Source organism: Cicer arietinum, chromosome 6, assembly GCF_000331145.2.
Source record: "Cicer arietinum cultivar CDC Frontier isolate Library 1 chromosome 6, Cicar.CDCFrontier_v2.0, whole genome shotgun sequence".
Classification (NCBI taxonomy): domain Eukaryota; kingdom Viridiplantae; phylum Streptophyta; class Magnoliopsida; order Fabales; family Fabaceae; genus Cicer; species Cicer arietinum.
The window spans coordinates 17,098,547-17,124,323 of record NC_021165.2 but is presented as its reverse complement, the minus strand read 5'-3'; the positions used below and the strand labels follow the sequence as shown (position 1 = coordinate 17,124,323).

At 26.3% G+C, this 25,777-nt stretch overlaps 2 protein-coding genes across 4 annotated transcripts; both read left to right on the top strand.

Annotated features, from left to right (window-relative positions):
• The first annotated feature begins 7,753 nt into the window (after positions 1-7,753).
• Positions 7,754-9,352, top strand: LOC101503545 (uncharacterized). Its single transcript, XM_004505170.4, has 2 exons — positions 7,754-8,253; positions 8,913-9,352. The coding sequence occupies exons 1-2, from the start codon at positions 7,875-7,877 to the stop codon at positions 9,008-9,010; spliced, it is 477 nt and encodes a 158-aa protein (XP_004505227.1). The 5' UTR covers positions 7,754-7,874; the 3' UTR covers positions 9,011-9,352.
• An 8,680-nt stretch (positions 9,353-18,032) lies between these two features.
• Positions 18,033-23,894, top strand: LOC101503228 (uncharacterized). 3 transcript variants are annotated; one of them, XM_027335398.2, is made up of 5 exons: positions 18,033-18,381; positions 19,322-19,492; positions 19,594-19,876; positions 23,145-23,248; positions 23,334-23,894. In XM_027335398.2, the coding sequence occupies exons 1-5, from the start codon at positions 18,211-18,213 to the stop codon at positions 23,481-23,483; spliced, it is 879 nt and encodes a 292-aa protein (XP_027191199.1). In that variant the 5' UTR covers positions 18,033-18,210; the 3' UTR covers positions 23,484-23,894. The 3 variants fall into 3 exon arrangements, with proteins under 3 accessions (XP_027191199.1, XP_073225870.1, XP_004505226.1); XM_004505169.4 differs by having other exon boundaries at positions 18,041-18,381; positions 19,316-19,492; XM_073369769.1 differs by lacking the exon at positions 19,322-19,492.
• Positions 23,895-25,777: the final 1,883 nt, after the last annotated feature.

Sequence of the window (25,777 nt, the reverse complement as noted above, 5' to 3'; positions counted from 1 at the left end):
ATTTGATTCGGGTAATGGGTTCAACAATTTGAACCCATCGACCCGACTTGATAACTAATTATAATATTATTTTTTTTTAATTTTGTTTGGCAGCCCAATAGGGTTTCATTACTCTTCTTCTTATTCCAGTTTTCAGCCGTCGTCATCTAATTTCTTCTTCTGTTTCATATTGCGTTCACCTTATTTTTCTGTCCAGACTTCTGGAAGCCACAACACTGTCCATCTTCTTCTTTTGTTCTACTAGTCACGTTGTCGCCATGTTTTTATTTTGTTCTATAGTTGCTCATGATATTTATTTAAATATTATATTTTGTTATAGTTTTGCATAATGAAGATATAAACTGAAAGCTTATATAAACTGAAAGCTTATGTTTATGATAAATTTAGTTTAAATTTTTTATATTTGTTAAATACAAATTGTTTTAGTTAGATACTATTTATGATAAAAAATGATACTTATGCAAAAACTTATGCGTATGATGAATTTAGTTTAAATTTTTTACATTTAAATCCATTAAACACTTTTTTTTTTAATATTGTATTTGAAAATAATAAGTACTCTATAAATAAACAAATGAAGCACTACTATTAAAAAAATTATGGTAACTTAGTAAACTAAAATGGTTGGTGAGTTATGTGTAATGATGAACTTGTTAAGCGCTTGGAGTTGAAGTGTTTTAACTTTTTGCAGATTTTTAATTGTTCCCTTCTATAATTTGAAGAACTTCTTCAGTGTTTGGGCTTGAAGTTGACATTGCTAAGAATTGATGAATTTTCATATTTTATTGATTTACTATTGTTGAATTTATGTATGTATTTGAAGATTGTTGGATTTGTTTTTTTGTGTGTGAGGTTGTTGGCTTTTAAAAAAATTGAATGATGTGATTGAAATTTTATAGCTTTTGAGAAATTCAAATATTAAATATATTTTCATTCAATATATTTTTCCATAAAATAAAATACAGATTATTATTTGTGTATAACCCGTCAACTCAATTCAATACATTCTTGATCGGGTCGGTTCGGTTCGAGTTAAATGAAAAAAATACAAATTTAAAATTTAACTTAATCCAAAAATAATCAATCAGATCATATACTAGATTTTGCCGTTCGAATTCAACCCGTATATAGTATCTAAACATTTGCTCTTAAGCCCAACAATATATGTAGTTCTTATTTGCAAAGAAAATAAGGTGCCACAAAATGTAGATGAGTTGGAACAATCTTCAAATAGCACATAACTCGCATAACAACCTTGTAATTGCTTTCTTCTAGTGCCGCCATGAATTCGATTAATTGCTGAGTAGGAAAAACTATATCGGGGCTAGTAGTAGTGAGGTATAAAAGTCATCCCACAAGATTAAGCAGCAACGTCGGATAAAGGTAAAGGTTGTTCATAGTTGGTTTTTTTTTTAAAATAAACTATATTTATTTTAAAATTAATATATAGATGTAGATTTATAATTAAATTTAATATTTTGTTTAAAATTGGTTATAAAATCAATTGTAAAATTGGTTATGGTTAAATAACTGGTTTATAATTAAGCAACTGATTTTGAAAATTTTAATTTTAAAATTGATTTTTTTTTCAAAATCGGTTAAAATTTGATTATTTTTTTAAAAAATCATTTATTCATGGTTTAAAAATTGGTTATTGAAAAAATCCATCTTTTTGATAAATTTTTTTAAAAAAATTCTCACTGAAAAATTTCAATTTAAATTTTTTTTTTGAGAAAAAGAAGGTTTTTTATTTTTATTTTTTTATGATGTTTTTTTGAAAAAATAAATAAATTTCATTTTTTTTAATAAATAAAATCTCAAAATTAAAAAAATATTGGTAGTGTATAAAAACCGGATAAGAACTAAATCCAAATATAAAACATAAGTAGTTATCCAACCGGTTTATAAATAAACTGAATTATAACCATATGATTTTAACCGGTTATTTAAAATAGATTTGGATCTGATTTTGGATTTGGGTCTCATAACCGGATTTTTTATACAACCCTAGATAAATGTTGCCAATGAAAGATCTTGATAGTGGGTTGTTTTTGCATCAGGTGATAAAGTTTCAAAATAGCCTACCGGCATGTTTACTTTTGCATTATAGTTTTTAAAAATTGTTTTAAAAAATAAAATTAAAGAAAAAGTTTGAATTATTACTTTCCATGAATAATTATAGTTTCAATTGTTTTTACTTAAATTGAAATATAACAAAGACAATTGAATATCATGTAACTACAATGATAAAATTAAATTGATAACGGAAAAGAAAGCGATGGCGGGTATTTGCAAACTGCCATTGTCGCTGCCTTATTTCGTGGTCACAAATTGTTTGTAGCAAAAATAATGTAACAAGAATTCATACTCTTCATTCAAACAAGAATTAAAGAGAAAAATTAAACAAACAAAAAACATATAAACAAAAGATGATTTTGTAAACACTAAATTTATCCTCATTGATTTCATATATATGCTAATATTAATTACAAATAGATCATGATTCAGAACACAAAGGAAACCAAGTAAATCAACAAACACAACCAACTTAATTCGAAAAATAAAATTCAAGTTAAAACCCAAATTCAAAAAAACCATATGCAAAGGAAAGGAAAATAAAAACTAACCAAATAAATTATTAGAGAGAGAATGGAGAATACAACAATGGTCAAAAGGAGGGAATGAGGTGGATGAAGTTGATCGAATCGCGAGCTAGAGTTCGAATCACAATCTAGGGTTTATCATGTTTGCTGACTCCATCGCATTTCTGTCTCCAACTGCTTTAGAGGAACAATTTTTTTTTATAAGTTAAACATAATTACAATTATACCATTAATGAAAAGTAACTTCTCCGTATTTTTTCTTTTTAAAATTGAAAAAATAAAAAATAAAATACTATTTATATATTTTATTTTTTTAATTTTAAAAAATATAATATTAAAATTAATTTTACAAACAGTTTTTAAAAATAAATAATTCAAACAAATTTTTTAATTTTTAAAAATTAAAATAAAGTTTTTGAAACTAAAATCAATGAGACTCTGAGTTATGAGTTATTTGTTTTTGTGAAATCTTAAGCAATAAATCTGGCTTTGAAGCGTTTCACTTTTCCATCGAAATAGGTGTTCATCCTTTAGCTAGAGTGGTTGACTATAAATAACTAAAATTTAAACAAATATATAATTAAGTTTTTAAATTTCAAAAGTTTTTCAAATAAAATAAATTGTGAAGTTTAGAAATTTAAAACATGATTCAATGGAAAATACTTTTCATTTTATTTAACAGACAACAAATCATTTATAATAATTAATATATTGCTACATCCGACTAAAATATATATACATAGATAAACTCATGAAAATTAAATAAATTTTAAGACTAAGACTTTCAATATGATTAGAAAAATGACTTTACTTATATTAAAAATATAAAGAATAATCTAGTAATACTCTTTAGTTCACGTTGAATTTAAAAACATCATTCCAACAATATTAAAAAACATCGAGTTTTCATCTATTTTTTGTTACTTCTAATTTTCTCATTCTTTTCAACTATTTTAATTATAATTTTATTATTTTAAAACTTTTATCAAACAATGTCTATCTGTATTATAATAATAATAATAATAATAATAATAATAATAATAATAATATTATTATTATTATTATTATTATTATTATTATTATTATTATTATTATTATTATTGTTGCTGTTGTTGTAATAAATGTTCAAAAAGTATTGCCCATTTACTAAAATTATACCTACACAAATATCTATAGTGGAATATGATTTGATTTCTATCTATAATCTTTTAGATATATATTCAATGTATACTACTACACGTAGATTCGTGCAATGATCATGAGGAGAGACCGACACATAAATTTTAAATAGTGAGAGTACCATATATTTCTTTTAATTGGTGTCACATATTTAGTTCTTAAATATGTGATGTATGAATTTATTAAAACTATAAATACATTTTTAAATATATCTTTTATTAATAAATTTATAAACTAAATTAACTTACAAAAATTAAATTTGAAAAATAAATTAATTAATTAAAATTATATTTAAAGACCAAAATAATTAAATAAATGATATATTTATATTTGTTTTTATAATTTTAAAATATTTAATGACTATTATATAAACTCCTTACACATTCAAAAAAAATTTAAACATAGTGAAGAGACATTGCCCAACATATTTCTCATATCATTTGTTTATTAGTGTGTTGAGCACTAAAATATTTATTCAAAATCAAGTGTGGGCCACTGCTCATACATCCCTTGAAGTGGTTTGTCCATTACGAGACAACATTCCAGTATTATTTATTTAACTAAAACTTGAATGCTATTTTGATCCTTTATTTTGCTTAAAATAAATTTTTAATCTATGTATTTTTACAATTAAATTTTTGGTCTCATTAATTATTTCTTAGATTTATTTTAGTCTAATATTATTTAGACATGATATTCGCTAGTTGGATAAAATATCTTTTATGTTATTATTGTTGTAATTAATTTTATTTATATATTAAAATATTAAAAATTAAATAAATTTATTTTATTATATATTATCTATATAAATTTTAAAACTCTAAATTATATAAATAAAATATTTAAATTTTATTTATTTTATTTCAGTTTTTTTAATAATTTTAAAATATTTTTATAAAATATTTTAAATTTTATTTATTTTATTCTCAATATTTTAATACTATTTAATATTTATATCTTAAACTATTAATAAATCTATGTTATTTTATTTATAAATTAAAATATTTAAATAAAATATTTAAATAAAATATTTAAAATTTATTTATTTTATCCAATAATAAATTAAAATTTTAAAATATTCGGATACAATATTTAAAATTTACTTATTTAATTTTGTATTATATAAATAAAATAAATTATAATAATAATAACTTAAAAATTATTTTATCCAAATCATAAATAACATATAAGTGTCACGTCATTAATGACATTGTCACATAATAAAAAATAATGAAGATAAAAAATCCCAAAAACTACTTAATAGGAGGACAAAAGTTTTGTGGAATAATGGGACAAAAAAAAATAGTTAAGTTTTTAATTAATTAAGTAAAGAGAATAAATATTTATATCCTTAATGATATATGCAAGAACCCGCTCCCTCTTCTTAGTACTCTTATCTACTAACTTTTCACTCTTATTTTTCTCTCCTATAAAATTAGTGAGTTTTTGTCTTTCATAGAAATTAAAATCAATATTTAAGAGTTTCATTCATTTCTTAGTGGGAATAGGTTAGACCAGACCAGACTTTGAAATACCTAAGTCTGATCTACGATTAAATTTTAAAGTTTAAGTCTAGTCTACGACCTAACATAAGTTTTTTTATTTTTTATTTTTGCTTGGTCTAACCTTTTTAAAAGTCTAGTTTGATATGAAAACATATTTAAAAGCTCTATTCACATTAAAATATTATATTTTATATTTTTTTAAATAAGCTAAACTAGACCTTTATATACAAGAAAAATTAATAAAATTATAATCAAATCTAATAAAACAATAACTAACAAGTTTGCATACTGCAATACAACAACCTTCTAAGAAAACAAAAAAACAAAACGAATTCATAATTAGTCCTTATACACATATCAAGCTACGTGATGCTCTATCTATACCAATTTATATGATGCTCTCAAACAAATCCTCTCAAACAAACTCGAACATATTCAGTAATAATATAATTAATATTATTATCAACTTTGAAACAATTCTAAATGGACTGCATCTATTTTATGTAATTTTTTTTACAAATTCACATATACTGTTTTGATTTAAGATTTATTTTTATTTATAAAACCTAAAAGTAGAACAATTTTCAATTGAGTTTCTAGAAGATTTTTAAGAGATTTTACAAAAGTTAACTTTACTAAAGAAAAAAGAAAAAAAAGTAAGATATTGAAATAGTAAATATTGAAATAGTAAATATTGAAATCTTATATAGTATAATAATTATATAATAATATGAATGATTCAACTTAAAAATAAAGAGAGAAGAAAAGAACGGGGAGAATATGGAAGGACGACTGAATATAGAACGACTAAGTGATAGCCTAATTGATAGATTTTAAAATAGACAATAATATTATTAATAAATAATAATAAAAAAAATACTTTAAAAATAGTTTGAGTCTAACCTTTTTATTAAACAGGTCAGACCAAATCAAACCACAAGTAGGCAACAACATAGATCCTCACGGACGACTTAACCTATTTTCATCCCTAATTCTCACTAACAATTGAACAAAAACTCGCTAATTTCTAACTAAGAAAGAAAAAACTCAATTAAACTATTTTTTATGATACCTGATTAGAGAGGTCGGACTCTTAATATATATATATATATATATATATATATATAATTAATTTTTTGATGGAAATTATTCACACTTAAATAAAAATATATGATATAATATTTTTATCTATGTAGAAGTTATCAATAATTTTTACTTTTCTTATAAAAAATATTATGTTATAATATTAATATATTTTTTCTGAATTGTGTACAATAAAATTTTATCTTTTGTGTGATTTATGTTTGTGATAAAATATGAATGTGACGAAGTTTGTTGAAGAAAGACTTAATTGTAAGTTTGATATGTGTAAATGTACTTCAGTTATGAGTTTCACTGGTACTTTTTCTGAAATAAAATAAAACAAAAATTATAATTGAAAATTGATATTTTGGTTATAATTTAAAATTAGATACATCAAATTTTAAATAATTTTTTTGTTTTATATTTCATTTTGAGTGAATTTTTTATAGAAATATAAATTAACAAATTAAATTTTTTGTTTATATTTTATTTTAAATAAAGTTATTATAAAAATAGAGATTAACGTGAAGACGGATATTCACGTACGTGTTATCTGTCCATTTTGTTGTTGTGGTATGGTGTGTATATATTTTTACTTTTTAAAAAAAAATAATTTTCATTGCAATTTATAAATTATTTATAGTTTATGGTATATACAATTATAAAAAATTAAAAAAAGATAAAGTAGTTTCTTAAGGAAAAGATAAAAAAAAAAATTAAGAGTTGAGAGATAAGAAAAATTGGAAAGGGTAATTTAAAAAAAAATAAACGATACAAAAAAAAAGTGTATTCTCTTTAATTATATAGAGATAAAAATAAATATAAAAATAAAGATAGAGATAGAGAAGGAATATAAAAATATGTATATTATAGAAAAAGATAAAGATAATAAAAAGATATAAAGACATTATAGAGAGATAGAGATTAAAATTAAGTAAAGGTAAGAATAAAATGGTTTTGCAATTATTTAATTTAAATTATTTTTTATCTAATGATATTCACGTTGTTTATTTTAAATTTAAAGTTAGAAAATATTTGTATCATTAAAGGTAAATTTAAAAAGATCAAACGAGTATTGGCAATTATTTTTAGAACTCCCTTTTATATTAGGGTATAGATAGATATCTCAACTTTTTTCTATTCAACTTATTTTTGGATGAAATTGTTTCAATTTAATTTTTTTTTCCAACTTTATATAGACTGTGTTGATAAAATATTTAAAACCTAAGATACTTTCCTCTATAGAAGAGATTGTTTAGCAAAAATATAAGTTCCTTCCTTTTTAAAATTTTTTATTCCAAATATTGACAATGCACAATTGCAACTTATTTAAAAAAATAAAATAAAATATTATAAACCAAAAGTCACAATTGGCCAAGCACAGTCCACATCATATAGATCCACTGCCGAGAAACATGATTTAGATTACAAAACAATCTCATCATCATTCGACAGAACAAAAACCCAAACCCAAAAAAACCAAAAAAATATTCAAATCATTATTATGTCAAAGCCGTCCAACGCGCCGCCACCGCCGCGGCTCTACAAACAACAGTCGTGGTCACCGGACATGCTCCGAGAAGAGGCGTGGCAGAGACGAAAGAAGAATCACATCAGCCGCAGTCGCAGCGGCAACAATCTCCGTCGGCTTAGTAAGAGTTTATCGGAAGATGACTTACAGGAACTCAATGCTTGTTTCGAACTCGGGTTCGGGTTTGATTCACCCGAAATTGACCCGAAACTATCCAATACTATACCTGCTTTGGAATTGTACCATGCTGTTAATAAACAGTACAATAATCATAGCTTGTCTCGATCCTCTTCTTCATCTTCCATTGTCTCTGATAATGACATTGCAAATACCACCGCTATTTTTAATCCAGGTAACTCGATTAAAAACCTTAACCCTCGCAATTTCATTTTATTCGTTAAATTTGAGTTATTCATTTTATCATTTTTTTTTTAAATAAATATTTCTGTTGTTGATGGTAGTCAGATTTTTTTTTTTTATTTAAAAAAAGAACTGAAATTGCATTCATAAATTGACAAATTGAAAATTGTGAATCTATTATAAAATTATCCGAATTGTCAAATGTCAATATAAAATAGTCTCTTTATAAAGTTTTATGGTTATTGATTTAAGGTCAATTTCATCTCATGAAAGACAAATTTGTCTTTAAAACTTGATCATCATTCATCTGTAAGATAAATTTATCATAACTTTAATAACATTTACGTGGCATAAATATATCACATATTCAAATATCAGATTGTCTATTGGTTCAATTTAAATTATATATTGTCAATACAAAAAAATTTATATAGTTAATCAATCATAAATTTACGTAATCACTCATTTGATTGATAGTAATTTACTAGGTGAATTTTTTGAAAATTAAATTATAAAGTGTTTATTAGGTGTAACTATGAAAATAAAATTATACAGTTGACATAAAAATTGGGGCAATTTTAATTTATTTATTTGTGCTAGAATTAAAATGAAATAATTTTGAGTGAAAGTTGTTACGAATTTGTTATGAAGCTGATGATTTAACGGCGAAGAAGACTCGGTTGAAACAATGGGCGAAGGTGGTTGCTTGTGCGGTGCGGCAATCTTCTCCAACACCGGGCTCAGGTTAATTAATTAATACCTTATCGCTTCTGCTGTATACACATGAATCTCGCAAGGAAATGGAGTGTTTGGATTAATTATGCGTTCTAATTTGTTCATACATAGTCATGGATGGTCTCTTTCTTGTTTATTTTATTTTGTTTTTTCCTTTGTTATTTAATAACTGCTTTCGTTCTAATTTTACAATACATAATGTACATTTCCAAACTCAACAAACATATCGAATCAAGGTGTTGATTTGAGTTCTATTGCTAGTGGCTAGAGACTGAGAGTTTAGGCTGGTTAACTGTTTGGTGGTGTTTTACAATGTAAATATTGATAATAATGGATTTTATTGTTCGTACAACTCATTTTTATCCCAATTCTCACTCTTCTATGTTTAGCAAAAGTCTCACCTTTACATTCAACTGAAGCTAAAATTATTTTGAATCCCAAGATACTATGAGAAGAAGTTCTCGCATATTGTTGAACAAGATGACAGTATAGTAACTATAGAGCCATTTAAGTCGGTGTATCAGTTTACATTATATAGACTTATTTCAACTATGCGTTGGTGATAGCAATGGCAAGAACAAAACAACATTGAATTGGTGCATCAATTTAGGTCATTCAATCCCGATTTTTTATTGGATTCTTGTGGATAAACGTTTTTCTTCTTTAAGTCTTATTTTAACTAATGATACTACGGGTACTTATCTCTCTCGCTTAATTTCATAAGTTAATTTCCTTTCATAAAAAATAAAAACATTGAATTTGTCGCATTTCATGGATATGAGACAGAAGCAAACATACTAGATCAAAAAATAAGTCTAGTAAACATAGATGAGATTGATAGTAGATTAAGTAAGGTTGCAGGTTGTTATACTTAATTATATATTTTGATTATTCAAATGAGATTAATTTTTATGTAATAATCATATAATTTTTTTTACGTATGCATCTAATCAAATTACATTATAGTGTCAATTTCTTAGATTAATTATTAAAATATTTTTATATCTTTATAAAAATCTACAAATAGTTGTTTTATTGAAAATTGGACGTATCTGTAAAAAAAAGTCTTACATCATCGGTGTATATAAATTATGTTGTTGGATATATATATATATATATATATATATTTGCAGTTTTAATTTATAAACTTTTTTTTGAAAAAATAATTTATTTAGTATTATTTTCCAACAATTTTTACAATTAACCAAATATGATTCTATCAATATTTTAGCTAATCTTCTTAAAGTCTCATTTTTATTTAAATATTTATAGTTTATTGTTGGATTTGATATCTTAAATATATACTATTTTTTTTAAAGATCTTAAATAATTTTAGAAAATTGAAAAAAAATTTGTAGAATATTAATTAGAATTTTTTATTTTATTTTATATTTTTCATTTTAAGTAAAATATTGTTCCGGTCTAAGAACACAAAGTTGATCGCCTCAAAATGATGATCAATTGACGTTAGTTTCTTGACTTTTTATTGCTCCTACTCCAATATGAGGGGATATGTGTACATGCAAAAACAATCTGATGTCAAAGTAAGACAAAGTGATAGTAGAGATTAATATTTCATATTTATAAAAGGTAAATGTTACTTGGGGGAAACTCCTATTTATGTTTGTTTTGGACCCTGAGTTACTTGATAATTGAAGCTTGCTGATCAATTCATTTATGTAGGTCTTTTGATTTGAGAGTCATTGTAGCTCAATCACAATAAGAATTGTTGATAACTTTCTCAGATGCAAACATGAGTTATATAGTCTTTAGAAAAAGACTTGCGACATCCACTTGAGATTCACATAGTCGATTACTTTCAAAGTTGAGTTCTTAGGGACTTGGATTTGACCATTTAGTTGAGTCTAAGGTTTAAAATGGTCTTGTGTCCATACCAGTATACAAACCCCATATAATATTAGCTATTGTGTAGTTAATGGTATAAAGTCTATTTTTTTTTTTAAATTTTTTTTAGAAGGCAAATATTTTGGAAATATATCCTCTCTCGATCAGTACTTGTTACTTAAGTTCTTTGATAAAGTGATAAGTTTGTAATATGTTATAACCATATGTTAGTATACATGTTACTTGTATGATGCTTTTTCAAACATGTCATTTTGTTCTCTTTTTCACCTTAACTTGTGATTTTAGTTTTTCTTATTTGTTCCTATTCTTATTTTTTGCTCGATGTAGTCGGTTGTCTTGGTAAGGTTTTCTATTCTTTTTCTTTGCATTCATCTTATTTTTCTAGGTAAAATGGATAGGGGTAACACAAATAATAGAAATTGATTCTAAAAAAATTGTTAGTGATTCCCCAATAGAGGCCCTTTTCAACAATTAATTTGTGATCATCGATGAATATATTTTTTCTTCTTTAAATAGTGGTTCTGTAATGACTGTATCTAAACCGAACAAAAATATTTTGAATACGATAAAAAATATCGTTAAGAACACCACACACTAATCACATCTTCAAACTTGATTCATGTGCTCTCAATTTGAAGGTCTCAATGAATATGTTTAAAAATTACTTTGATAGAACGTTGATATAAATCTTAAGTTGTAATGTGGATATTAGGGTTTGCGGTGGGGCGAAATAGACTTGTTCGTCTTTTATAAACATTTAAAAGATAAAACATGAAATTTCTTTTTACTAATTTTGAGATTGAGGTGATGTATTGGTTGAATGCCGTCTGTTCTCAATTAAACCCTAATAGTTGGACCTTTATCACAACTTTTGAACTGATTTGCAATTATTACCTTTTGAGAGTTTGATTAAAAAAAATTCTTATGATATTTAATTATGATGATTAAAAAAATATCAAAAGAACATATAAAATGTTCTATATATAAAGCTATTAAAGAATTAACAAATCAAGACAGAAAAAAAAATAAAATTAATAAACCTTGCCACCTCTAGTTTCTCTTCTCCGCCCTTTGTGATCGGTTCCTCATTTTATCACTCAAGAAAGGATGGTTTTGAGCCAATATTTGGTCCAAAATCACCCCGCCACATCATTTGTATTCTCTTTTATCTAAATAAGTGATTCCCAACATCTTTTGTCTATCTTTCGTGTAGTTTTGTTGTCTTAGTGTGACACTGTATTTGGTCGTCGTCTTGGTGCATCATTTTGTTTTCTTGTTTCGTTACGATGTTCTTTGATCCAATTGACAAATCAATTTCGATCAAATGTAATTTTAATCAATGTTTTTGACGTTGTTAACATTAACACTCCAAAGACATAAATATTATGAACACCTCAATTTTGTCATTTTGCAAGCATTGTCATATTTATAGATATTTTACAGTTTTATGCTATTAATATGTGTGCTGCAAATATATTTGTAAATTTATCTTTTTCGATTTTAGCGATTTTAAATTATAATATTTTCGATCAATGTAATTTTTATCAATATGAATAAATAAATATATTTTTAATAAAAATTAATTAGGCCAGAAAAATATATTTGATCCCCAAAAATAGTATAAATTATTTTAACATCTTAACAATACTTACAAAAAAAAGTTAATCGATTTTTAATACAAGCAAAATAAGAAAAAAAAAAAGGGGAAAATGGAAGCGGACTTCATGAATCACGACTCGTGTTCACAAATCACATCGAAGCTTAGCGAATGGGAATATAGATGTGGAGCATTGGATTTCATATTCCAATAGTTTAACTTTAAATTCACATTTTAATATTTTTTATATACTCATGTAGAAAATAATTTTTTTTAAATAAAATTATTCTGTTTTTTGTACTTAATATTTATGTTTTTTTTTATATATTAAACATTTCGTTATATGCAAAATTTTGTTTCAATTTTTTTATATGCAAGGTTTTTTATATATCGAAAATTTTGAATTTTAAAAATTTTTAATATAAGATTTTTTTATAATTTTTTCACATCTCAAAAATTCGTTTTTGAATTGAAATTTCTGATATGAAAATTATTTTTTTAATTTTTTTATATATTGAAATACAAAATTTTTTATATGCAAAATTCTTTTAAATTGAAAATTTTATTTTTGACATTTTTGGTATGTAATTGTTATTATCTTTTTACGTATTGAAAATTTTAAATTTCTAAAATGTTAATTTTTAAATTGGAATTTTGCACAACAAAATTTATATCACAATTTTTATATTTGTGTAAGATAAATTGTTCTAAAAATTTTCAATGAAAATAGTTTAAAATATAAATTAAAATTTTCAAGAATGTAAAATTAAAATATCGTAAGAATAGGGATTAGGGGTGGGAATAGGTCAGGCCAGACCAGACTTTGAAAGGCCTGAGTCTGACCTACGATGAATTTTTGAGGCATAAGCCTGGCCTACGGCCTATGATAGGCTTTTTTTTGGGTTTGAGTCTGGCCTACAGCCTACCATGGCCTGACCTGTTAGCCTATTTAAAAGTCTTATTCACATTAAAAATAATTTTTCTAACAAAATAATTTTAAAAAAAAAATATGAAACAAAACACCCTTTAAACTCTAAAAAATGATTTTTGGTTTAAAAGAATAAATTTTTTATTAAAACAAACGCACCCATTATTATCTCTGAAACAAATGGTCTCAAACAAATTCAGATTATTAGCTCTCAAACAAATCATCTCGTGCAACATCATATTTAGTAATAATATATATATATATATAAAGGTAATAAATAAACAATTATCTATAGCTACATGATGCTCTACACATATCGATTTATATGATTCTCCATATACCAATACTAATGTGTATATGTATATATATATTAAATAAAAAATGATTTTTCTAACAAAATAATTTTTTAAAAATATGAAACAAATACCTTTTAAACCCTAAAAAATAGTTTTTGGTTTAAAAGAATAAATTTTTTATTGAAACAAACACACCTATTATTATCTCTCAAACAACTCAGAATATTACCTCTCAAACAAACTCATATTCAGTAATAATAAACAATTAGGGTTTTTAAATTTATATACTAATAATATATATAAAGATAACAAATAAATAGTATTTGTTTTTATAAAATATAAAGTAACAAATAAATAATATCGGTTTTTATAAAAAAATATGTTGTTTTTATACATGATTGTTGGAGTGAGTGTAATGGAAATTAGAAAAAAAAAAATAAAGAATGGAATACATATAAAATATATAAAGCCGGTCTGTCAGGCCTAATAGGCTTTTTTACAAGTCTGAGCCTGACCTATTTACATAAAGATGCTTTAAAAACAGCTTGAGCATGACCTTTTTATTAAACAGGCCAGACCAGGCCATAAGTAGGCCAGACCATAGGCCCCTGACGAACGGCCTAGTCTATTCCCATCCATATACCCAATCCATCAAATTCATCCACAAAACTATAAATTAGTATTTTTTTTATAATTTATATAAAAAAAAGTTTTTTTTAAATAATTTAAGAAAAACTGTTATTTTTATAATTTACAAAATAAGTAATTTATGAAAATAATTTAATTATTATTTTAAAAGAAAAAAATTTCTTCACTGCATTTTTTTAGTTCTAAACTTTGAATTTTTTAACAAAAAAACTTAAACTATTTTAGAATTTTAAAAATCAATTTTTGTATTGATTAATTAAAAATAAGTAACTTATTTTAAAAATAGAAAGTATTATTTATTTATTATTAATTAATATTTTTAATATTGGTGGTAGTTGGTGGCGACGACCGCTAAAGTTTCGCCACCGATTGCCGGAACTCCGCCATCAATCACTGTGGATCGTCGAAACTCTGCCATCAACAATTGTATATCGTAAGAGTTCTGTTGGTGGCCACTATCAGCCACCCTCCCTATTACTTAATTAATAAATAATCATATTTAATTTATATTTATATTTTAAAAATATTACAAAAACATTTTTTCTTATAAAACATACTGTTTATTTTTTAATTTTTTTTCAGTTAAAAAATACAGTTTCCCGTATAATAAATAAAATTAATTTTAGAAATTACTAATTTTTCTTTTGAGAAAAACTGATTTTTAAAATAATATTAAAAAAAGTTTAAGATAAAAATTAAAAAAAGAACCAGAATTTTCTATCAAAATAAAATATATTATTTATAAAATAATAATTTTTTTAAATATAATAACAAACATTAAAATTAATTTATTAAAATGGTCAAAAGAAAGTAATTAAATAGATATGCATTCATTGAAAATATGTTAATGGATAAATTGAAAGATTTTTATTTTTAGTGGATAGATTAAATTGGATATTTTTATACAACTTTTAGAGGGATTGTAATAGATTATTAAATTAATTTGATGGTAATCCAAATTCAAAGTTAAACTCCATCCAATTCCTCCATTTTGCCACATCTTCGTATCCTCAACGTTCTCAGTCGGACTCATGTTGGTTTTACTTTTTTCCATAATTTGTCCAGTAGTAACTCTCATGGTTCTAAGTATCATGATATTGTTGTAGATAATAGTTTGATGTTGTTGATTCTTCTTTTCATAATTCCATCAACATTAATAATATTGTTGATTCCTCTAAGTTGATGAATGTTTGACACTACAGGCTAGGACATCCTTCTAGTGATGTTTTAAAAAACTTTGTTTGCAATTTTCTTAAATTTCATTTCATAAAGATTTTATTTGAAATTAAATTGTATATTCAAAATTTCATCATTTTGACTCGATTTTATGTTACGGTTAAAATCATAAGAAGTGACAATAGAGTAGAATTTAAAAAATTTAGCTGCAATTTTAATCCTTCTAGTTTTATCAATTTACAAAATCGATTTTCCGATTTTAAAATCAGTTTTGATTTCTTATATTGATTTTTTAACTACAAAACAACGATATGACTTGTTTTAAATAATGTGACATATGATACAATGATGTAAAATGATTAACACTAATCAAATCACAATAATACTTTCTAAAAACTTAACCTTCTACTTAAATTTTTTATTTATAATTTATTTAATGACATATGAATAATTAAAACATTTAAGTGGTTCTATATTATAAAATTATATGTTACATCACTTAAAATATATCAAATAGTTAATTTTTAGTTTAAAAATCTAAAGTAGAGACTAAAATTATTGACTTTTAATTAAGGCATTCTATCACTTGTTTTAAATTAGATGAATCAATTTCGTGAATTAGTAAAAATAAAAATATTAAAACTACAATTAAATCAATTTAAAATAAATTCTTCTATTCATCTCCAAAAATCTTAAATCAAATATCTTTTGTAGAAACTCCCCAAAAAAAGTTTTGTAGTTGAAAGAAAACATATACAATTGTTGAATGTTACTAGTGTTTTCTTATAAAATCTCATTTGCCTAAACGTTTATGGTATTATGACTTAAGCCATACATACTTTTCTTATAAATAGAGCCTCTTAATAACGAGACTCCCTATAAAAATTAATGTAGGCTTCTCTTTATAGTTATCATGCTCTAAAAGTTTTTTTAATTGTCTTTCATTTGCTACTTTGAATCAAAGTAGGGGTAAATTGGATCCTAGATAAAGAAAATGTTTGTTTTATAAGACTTATAAAAGTTACACTAAAAACTATTTCATTTACAATCTGTGTCTTCTGTTCAACATAGACACGTATAATTTTACAAAACCATTAGATCCTGTCATTTCATAACTTTGTTACTAAGTAGAAATTATAAAGTATTTGTTCACCAACTTGAAGGAGATAATAGATTATACGTAATTTGATATTTGGTCTGTTATGACTATAGTCTCATGTCCATGTCTTTAGTATCAAGTCCATATTAGTTAGATCTAGGGGTGGGAATAGGTCAGACCAGGCTTTGAAAGGTCTGAGTCTGACCTACGATGAATTTTTGAGGCTTAAGCCTGACCTACGACCTATGATAGGCTTTTTTTTCGGCATGAGCTTGGCCTACGGCTTACCATGGCTTGGCCTGTAAGCCTATTTAAAAGCCTTATTCACATTAAAAATAATTTTTCTAACAAAATAATTAAAAAAAAAATGAAACAAAACACCCTTTAAACTCTAAAAAATGATTTTTGGTTTAAAAGAATAAATTTTTTATTAAAACAAACGCACCAATTATTATCTCTGAAACAAATGGTCTCAAACAAACTCATATTATTACCTCTCAAACAAATCCTCTCGTGCAACATCATATTTAATAATATATATATATATATATATATATATATATATAAAGGTAATAAATAAACAATTATCTATAGCTACATGATTCTCTACACATATCGATTTATATGATTCTCCATATACCAATACTAATGTGTATATGTATATATATATTAAATAAAAAAATGATTTTTCTAACAAAATAATTTTTTTAAAATATGAAACAAATACCTTTTAAACCCTAAAAAATAGTTTTTGGTTTAAAAGAATAAATTTTTTATTGAAACAAACACACCTATTATTATCTCTCAAACAACTCAGAATATTACTTCTAAACAAATCCTCTCAAACAACTCAGAACATTACCTCTCAAACAAACTCATATTCAGTAATAATAAACAATTAGGGTTTTTAAATTTATATACTAATAATATATATAAAGATAACAAATAAATAGTATTGATTTTTATAAAATATAAAGTAACAAATAAATAATATCGGTTTTTATAAAAAAATATGTTGTTTTCATACATTTTGTTGGAGTGAGTGCAATGAAAAATAGAAGAAGAAAAAATAGAGAATGAAATACATATAAAATATATATAGGCCGGCCTGTCAGACCTAATAGGCTTTTTTATAAGCCTGAACCTGACCTATTTACATAAATAGGCTTTAAAAACAGTTTGAGCCTGATCTTTTTATTAAACAGGGCAGACCAGACCATAAGTAGGCTAGGCGATAGACCCCTCAGCCTAGCCTATTACCATCCCTAATAGGGATCAAAATGTAGAAATATGAAATTCAATTTCCATGCAAATGACATAAGCGGCCTTGATAGATACGAGAAAACTGGTCATGAGTTACACGCGCCAATAACTGTTCACACACACTCTCTTCAACCAACGACCCTAAAAAATATCTGGCTCACATTACCTCAAGATATTTATCTCCTTGATGACGTGGCGTCCAGAACAATTCACTGACACGTGTAAAAGCGACGCCATGTGGAGCTCTTTTTTTTCTTTGCCAGGAACATACTTCTTCACCCGAAACGAACCCACAGGGTTTCTTCTTCTTCTTCGCTCAAATTTTATCACTCTCGCGGACCATGGAAGCGAATCTCCGTATCCGCCGTGATCTCCACTCGCCGCCGTTCCCCTCCGGTCCAGAGTCATTTCCCGAGTTGACTCGCTCCGGCTCCGGTTCCGGCCCCGGCCCCGACTCCGATTCCTCCGCCACATCCGTTGACAATACTTCCAGAGAGGCCGCTCCGTTTCCGGTAACTTTACACTCATTTTACCTTATTTTCATTTATTTACTTTGCGTAACTGATGTTAGATTTTCCAATTTTGTCTTCCGTTCTCTTTTTCAGCTTCGATTTTTTGTGGTGAAATAATTGCGAGTTGTGTGTGTTTGTGTGTCTGGACGAGACCGTTGCTATAAATATCCGTTTGGAATTTGGATTCTAGGTCTTTTAAACGCGTTTGTCTCTTGCTTTATGGTAGTATTTGTTTAATTTTCGAAATTGTGCTTTGCATGGCGTTTAAGCTTTCGAAATTGTGCTTTCCGACATTTGTTTACTAACTTTAGCACTGTATGAGGTGAGAGTATCTGAAATCACTATATAGGGATTACCATAATGTGGTGAGGATTTTCAAGTAGCTGAAATTGAAAATCCTGTTATAAATCTGCGAGTTGTTTGGTACTAGTTGAGGATTAACGTTTGATTATACATCATTTTGGTAAATTGTTTCGGTTACACTGATTATGATTTTTATCCACTGCTTAAATGAAAATATTCTCCCTATTATGCTTTTCTCAGTGTTGAAAGTTTGTTTTTGATTGGTGAAAGTTGATCTGATTCCCCTTTCTGTTAAACATGGTCTAATGTGCTCTTATCTTTATGACTCAACCCATGACAGGAATGTCTAAACAGCAAATAAGGAAAGGCAATATTGAAAAGGATATAAATTGTGATTCTAGAAGACGTTTTGAGCAGTTTAATTTAATGTGAAACTTATAGATCATGAGAGATTTCATACTATTGTTAGCTTGCAGTCTTGGAGATGTCTAATATTAGTTATTGGCGTTATAATTACATTTATTGATTGTTTAGACAGACTAGTTTAGTTCCTGTAATATTTCAATATCTCCAGTTGCTTGACATAATTTTTTTTTGAGAGGCCATTTATACATTCTAAATTTTATACCAGGACCAGTCTAGACGATGGACAGATCAGCTGCACAGTCTATATATTAGTTCTTTAGAGGCCTCATTTGTGAATAAGTTGCATCATTCTATACATTTACATGGTTGGAGCTTTCATAATAATACCGATGAAGCATATAAGTGTAGAACTCTGCAAAATACACCTAATATGCCTAGTCAGGTCAGAGATAAATTCCAATTTAGAGTCTCCATTGTGTTTATGTGGCTTAATTATTTTCCCTTTATAATCAGGCCTTTTTATCCTCTTTTTTTTCCTTACAGTCTCTGGCTCTACAAGATGGCTGCCAGAAGAAGACCAGCCTAGAAAAAATTGCTCCCATGTTAGAGAGCACAGCTGATTCTCATGTTCTTGCAGGAAATTATTTGGGACTTGCAATGGTAGATAAAGCTTGTAATTTGAGAGAGCCTAGTACCTATGATCATGGCTTACTCTGTGACGAGGAGATTCATGCCAGTGGAAGTACAGCATTTGCCAACAGGTCAGCAAGAAGTTGTTTTAAGAAGCAATGCTCATTCCATGCAGAATCGGGATGCAGTACAACAGGTAGCTTGAAATACACTTTCTTTTTAGCATTTTAGTTATTCTATTGACTAGATAATGATACTTTCTACGACCCTGTCTTTTCTTGAACCTTATTGTATACAACATGCAGCTTTTTCATGTTCAATGTCAATGTACATGCATATCATCTCACTAACACTTGTGTTATTAAATTCTGCGTTCAGTGATTTTAGTTCTCTGAACATCGGCGTACTCAGTTTTTATGAAGTCTAATGATTTTTTTATCATTTGTCAAAAAAATTGATCTTTTATCTTTGGCTTAAACAATGGCATAAAAGGCACTGCATATCAGTTAATTCGGAATTTGCCCGCAGTAAAGACTTATTGATGCTGATCTCATTTAAACTGGTGGTTGTGGAACTGTGGTTAAAGATTACAGTTGATATTATTAAGTTAATATTTTAGAATAATTTGTTACTGGTCATTTAATCATTTGATTAGTGTTATACCTTGCTACATAAACAATTTTGTTAGGTGAACAAAAGCACATATTTTTTGTCTATTTTCATTATATATCCTTGTATGTTTAAACTTACAGAAGGAGATATGTCTTGGAGATGGAAAAATCTAAAAAATTAAAAGTAAACCTACCCCCTCCTTTTTCTTGTCTTTTGTTGGTACTTGATATGCATAACTTTAGATCTTCATCTAGTCGCTGAGTAAGTTTTGTGGTTATTCTGTTATAGTGTCATAACCATGTGGTTTTTCAGATTTTTTTCTTAAAAATTATATTTATAAATCTATTATAATATATTAAAACAAAGTCCCGAATTCTATCAACGACAACTTATCTTTTTCTATGCCACATACTCTATTATTTGTCAACTCACAAAAATTCTGATGTGCCACCTTCCAAAACACACTATTTCTTCTATCTTCTACTTCCATTCTATTTTGTTTCACCAATATGTAATGCAAATCATTTTACTTGCCCATCCGATTGTACAATTTTCATACGTTTTAAAATTTCAACTCCAATTTATCCCTCAATTATCCATCAATACACTTAAAAGCTTTGCTTACTTATCAAACCTTTCATTTCAATAACTCATACGAAAAAAAAAACACTCAATATCTTCAAAGCATCACAATGCAAGTTTGACTACATACATGTATAAAGTTTTGGTTCAAGTCACTTACCAATGGTAAAGACATTATGAAATGCAACCAAGTCACACCTATTTCAATGTATGACACATTATCAGTTCACATGTATTTCAATAATATTGTTCGTTGTCAATTATTGTTGAAGATCATATATAACTATCATTGTATAGGAAGTGAATTTTTTCCCTATGATGTTGAATGTGCACGTATTTTATTGCATTTTTTCTTTGTATAATTAAAAAAATATAAATCATAATTGAAACAAAATAAAGATGAATAATACTAAATATTTAGAAATGAATAACTTCTAACCATTTCACTAACTTTTAACCATTTCACTAACTTTTAACCATTTCACTATTCACTTGAAACTTTCTATGTCTTAAACATCCACAAGCTCTTCTTGCCTATAATCCACTCTTGAAGTTTCTTGACCATGACAAATAGTTATTTGGAAATTTCATTTCACATTCTAATTATTTAAATGAAACAATAGTTAAAATAATTGAAACTGTTCTCCGTCCAAAATACTATAACTATATAATTTGGTTACATTTTGTATTGAATTTTCATTTGACTTGATAGTTTTGTGTAACTAACATTTTTAGTATTATTTTTTGGCTCAACATTTTTATTATATTAAAAACATTATTATTATTACTTAAGATTTTTAAATCTTAAGAAATTTCTATTTTATTTTGTAGTGTTCCTTCCATATATATCACCTATATTTGCACACGTGAAAAATTGTTATGAACATTGTTTTTAACAAACTAGCACTCATGAATGAATGTTATAATACACCTCGGGACACAATATCATTTAGTACATATTGAAATTGATGGTGAGATTAACTGAATTATGATGAGCTATCGTGATTTTGACAAAAGCTACCCTTTAAAAGTGAAAATGTCAAAAGGAACATAAATTTAAAACTAATATAAATCATATAAAATGAAGAACATATTGCAAGGAACACTTCAATAAAAACAAAAAGCTTGAATAAATCAATTATATAAAAAAAGTTAAAGACAAAGATTGCATCTCTAAAGTTGCAAAATCATATGAATAATCTCATATTAGTCAACAAGGTTTTACCTTTTCTAGCTTATATATAGTTATTCAAATATATATTTACCTTCCGACACATAAATGTTTGAGTATATTCTACTATAAAATAAAAACTGCATTACTTTTAAATTATATATAATTCTATACTACGAATATATTAAATTTTACCGTGCAACGACATATTATTTTGTATTCACTAATATATTAAATTATACCGTGCAACTTGCAGGTTAGCATCTAGTTATATTTATTTTAGATGGTGGCTGTATATCTCTTATGCTTTTGTAATGTATGCTGCAATGGATTAAAGGTTAAAATTTTGACATGATTATTTTTGGAATATTAACATTTTAAGGGTCACGATTCTAGGCGGTTTCCATCAATCAGCAGGGCAGTCAAGAGAGTTTTATTTATGATAGTAGACTTTGATGCTTTGTCTTTATAGATATACGTTTGAGTTTCTTTTTATGCTTTGGCAGTTGGGTATTTAAGGTGGCTGATTTATTGGCTCTTCCACACAGCTTTATACAGAGCTACTATGATACATGAGCCTTTGTTCTAGTAAATCCTTGCCAACCATGTTCCAAGATGTTGTACAAACCACTGGTTTCACATAATGTTCTTATATTGCTTAGCTTGATTCAGTCAAGTACACATTCAATAAAATGATTGACAGAAATTTGTTGGGACATTATATTTTTTACATGTTTTATGCCGTTCTATGAGAATTAAGTCAAGGCCTTAAGTAAACTGAACTATTCTATCATCCAAGGACATAAATAATAATCTTTAGTCATGCAATGCTTGTATTTTCTAAGAAGTTGTATAATTTCAACTCTCAAGTAATGCTTATCAATATCTGAAATGTGTATCAGATGAGTGGTTTTGAAGACCAAAGATGTATTTATTCGGCTCTTCTTCACTATGCTTTTAAACCACTTCTGCAAGACTATTTTCTACACAGTGCAACTAAGATTCTATGACTTATTTGAAAATATCATGCTTGTCATAGATTTTTGCACAGGAATAAGGTTTTGATATTTATAATCTTTATTTTAATTTGGCATATTAGAGGTCGCCGATCAAAACTTCAAGGACGAAGTAGCCAGTTCAAGCAGCATGCCGATGGCTAAAAGGTTGAAGACAGCTTCAGCTGATGGTTCAAGCACCCATCAAGTACTGTGGAATTCATTCTTTCTCTGATAAGAATCTCTAGTAACTTTGAATGGTTTGCTTAGCCTTTCACCTTCCTTATGTGCAGGTTGTCCCATTTGGAAAGTTTCAGACAACTGATGTTTCAACTAATAATAATTCAACACCAGAGAATAAAGGACATGAATTGCTATCTCAACTCCCAGTGAGATTCCGTGTCCCAAAGTCCGACCTGCCTGGCTTTCTCAGGGATAGGTAAGTATCAGCTTCTCAGATTAAAGCCTCAGAATCTACAGTGAATGCTGGTATAACACACGAGAATATACAATTTACTTTGTGCTCTTTCAAGAAGTTTGAGGAGCTTATGTAAAGGAAAATCAGACATGAAAACTCTATTCTTGTTGAATTTAGTGCTGGTTAGGTTACCCATAGGTGTTTAATGTAATATAGTGAGGAAGAATCCTTTTATAGCAATATGCTTCCACATGGTACAAATTATGATTTTTTGTTAGATGATTTTTGGGGTGATAAACCAACTATTTAGGTATCGAAGATAAGTGTTTCATTTCTTCAGTTGGATTCCTCGGGTTTTCTCGCTCTAATTGCACTTTTTCTAATAAAAGATAGATAAATCAAACAAGCTGATCTTTATGGTAAATTTTATTTATCAGTTCGAGTTGTGCAGTGCTAGTGCTGCATTAGCATGAGGTGTTTGACAGTACATACTTCAAAGTGATTCTACAGCTGAATGATTATGAACATTTCTTTTGAGCCATACAAGATTTCACATGGGATGTAAATAACTTGGTATTTTTCGAGGGCGCGACATTTAATTGTGGTTATTATTTAATTATTATTATTTTCTTTGTGAACTCCTGTATTATTCTTTAATCTGTTGGATCGAAGGTCAATAGATCAAGTGCATGTACTACCACGTTTTTGACAGCAAATCTCATCAAATTTAGCTGTATTATAGCTTTAAGATGGCCAAATCCTTTTCTCTACTTTTTTAATGTGGAATACTAACAATAACAACAACACTGGATATACTAAACTAAACAACTTCACTACCTACCACCATCAAAGATTTGGTATGTCATGCCACCAGTGCTTTTAGTTTATATATATATTGAACATTTGTGTCACCTAATCATATCTACCACCATACAAACAACTTGTTGATAAAAAGTTGAAGAGAAGTTTCCACTTGTACTTCAGTTTAGATGTCAAATGATCCATCAACAAGATGACATTTCAATTACTATTAGAATAAAAAAGAAATTGTCATTTTCAAGATGATAAAAACAGTATTTATTTATTTTATTAAATATAGGATGGTACAAACACATTAAAAATATATTGTTGAGAGTATCTCTAAGCTTGTCACTTGATAGTATTGGGAAGATTAATGTTTTGAATTTTGAGACAAGAATATTTTGAGTTACTGAGCTGCTCTTTTGATTCAGAAAAAAACGAGTAAAAAAAAAGCAATTCAATTTAAAGAGGGAAAAAATACGGTATTCTCTCTTATATTAATTATTTTACATTAAAATACTCTTGTTAGGATTTGAGAAAAATATGGGTGAGGAATAAAATTTAAATCAACTAGTAAATAATTTATTAGATAAAAAAGTGAGATGGCAAGTCTTCAATAATTATAAGAATAATATTAAAAAGTTACAAACATTAGAAATTAAAATATTAAAAATTATTAACAAATTTAATATAACAACTATCTAGATTACAAATAATTTTCTTAATTAGAGATGTTTTTCAAACACAAAATTTGACACAAACACTACTCTCTCTTTATATATTTCTAACTTTTATCACTAATTTTAGTCAAAAGAAATTTTGTATCATTAAACTTTCTCTCCTTGAGTACTAGTTCATTTATATATGGGGTTGAAAATCGTATCTTCAAACAACGCCCATTTATATACGGGGTTGATGATCCTGAATTCAAACAACACATATATATTTCTTAATTTATGTAAAAGTACTATTATTAGGAGACTTTTATAATATATGTAAAATTAATATATTTTAATATTATTAAATTAAATCACTAATAATTGAATATGTCATTTATTAATGAGTTTGTCTATATTTTAAATTTAACACCACTAAATTTTTAAGTTTTATCAATTGAATCTATTTTAAAATAATATTTTTATATTATGATTTTAATTAAAACTAAAAATTTTGTTTCAATTATAGAAAATATTTATTTAATTATTGAAGTCAAAATGGAATAAATAAACATCCTAAAAACTCTTAATATTAGTCAACTTTAATAAATAATATGATAATATCCATATAGATAAAATGAAATAATTATTAATTAAAATGGGTACACACTTTATTTTTTACAGTGCATAAGAACTTGTCTTTTATTATTATTATTATTATTATTATTATTATTAACTCACTCTTTTAACGCGAAAGTTTGCAGACTATTGTAACAATACGCAGGGTTATTTCTTATTTATTTATTTATTTATTTATTTATCAAAAGCCCAAATATAAATGGACATAGCTCTGTGAATCTTT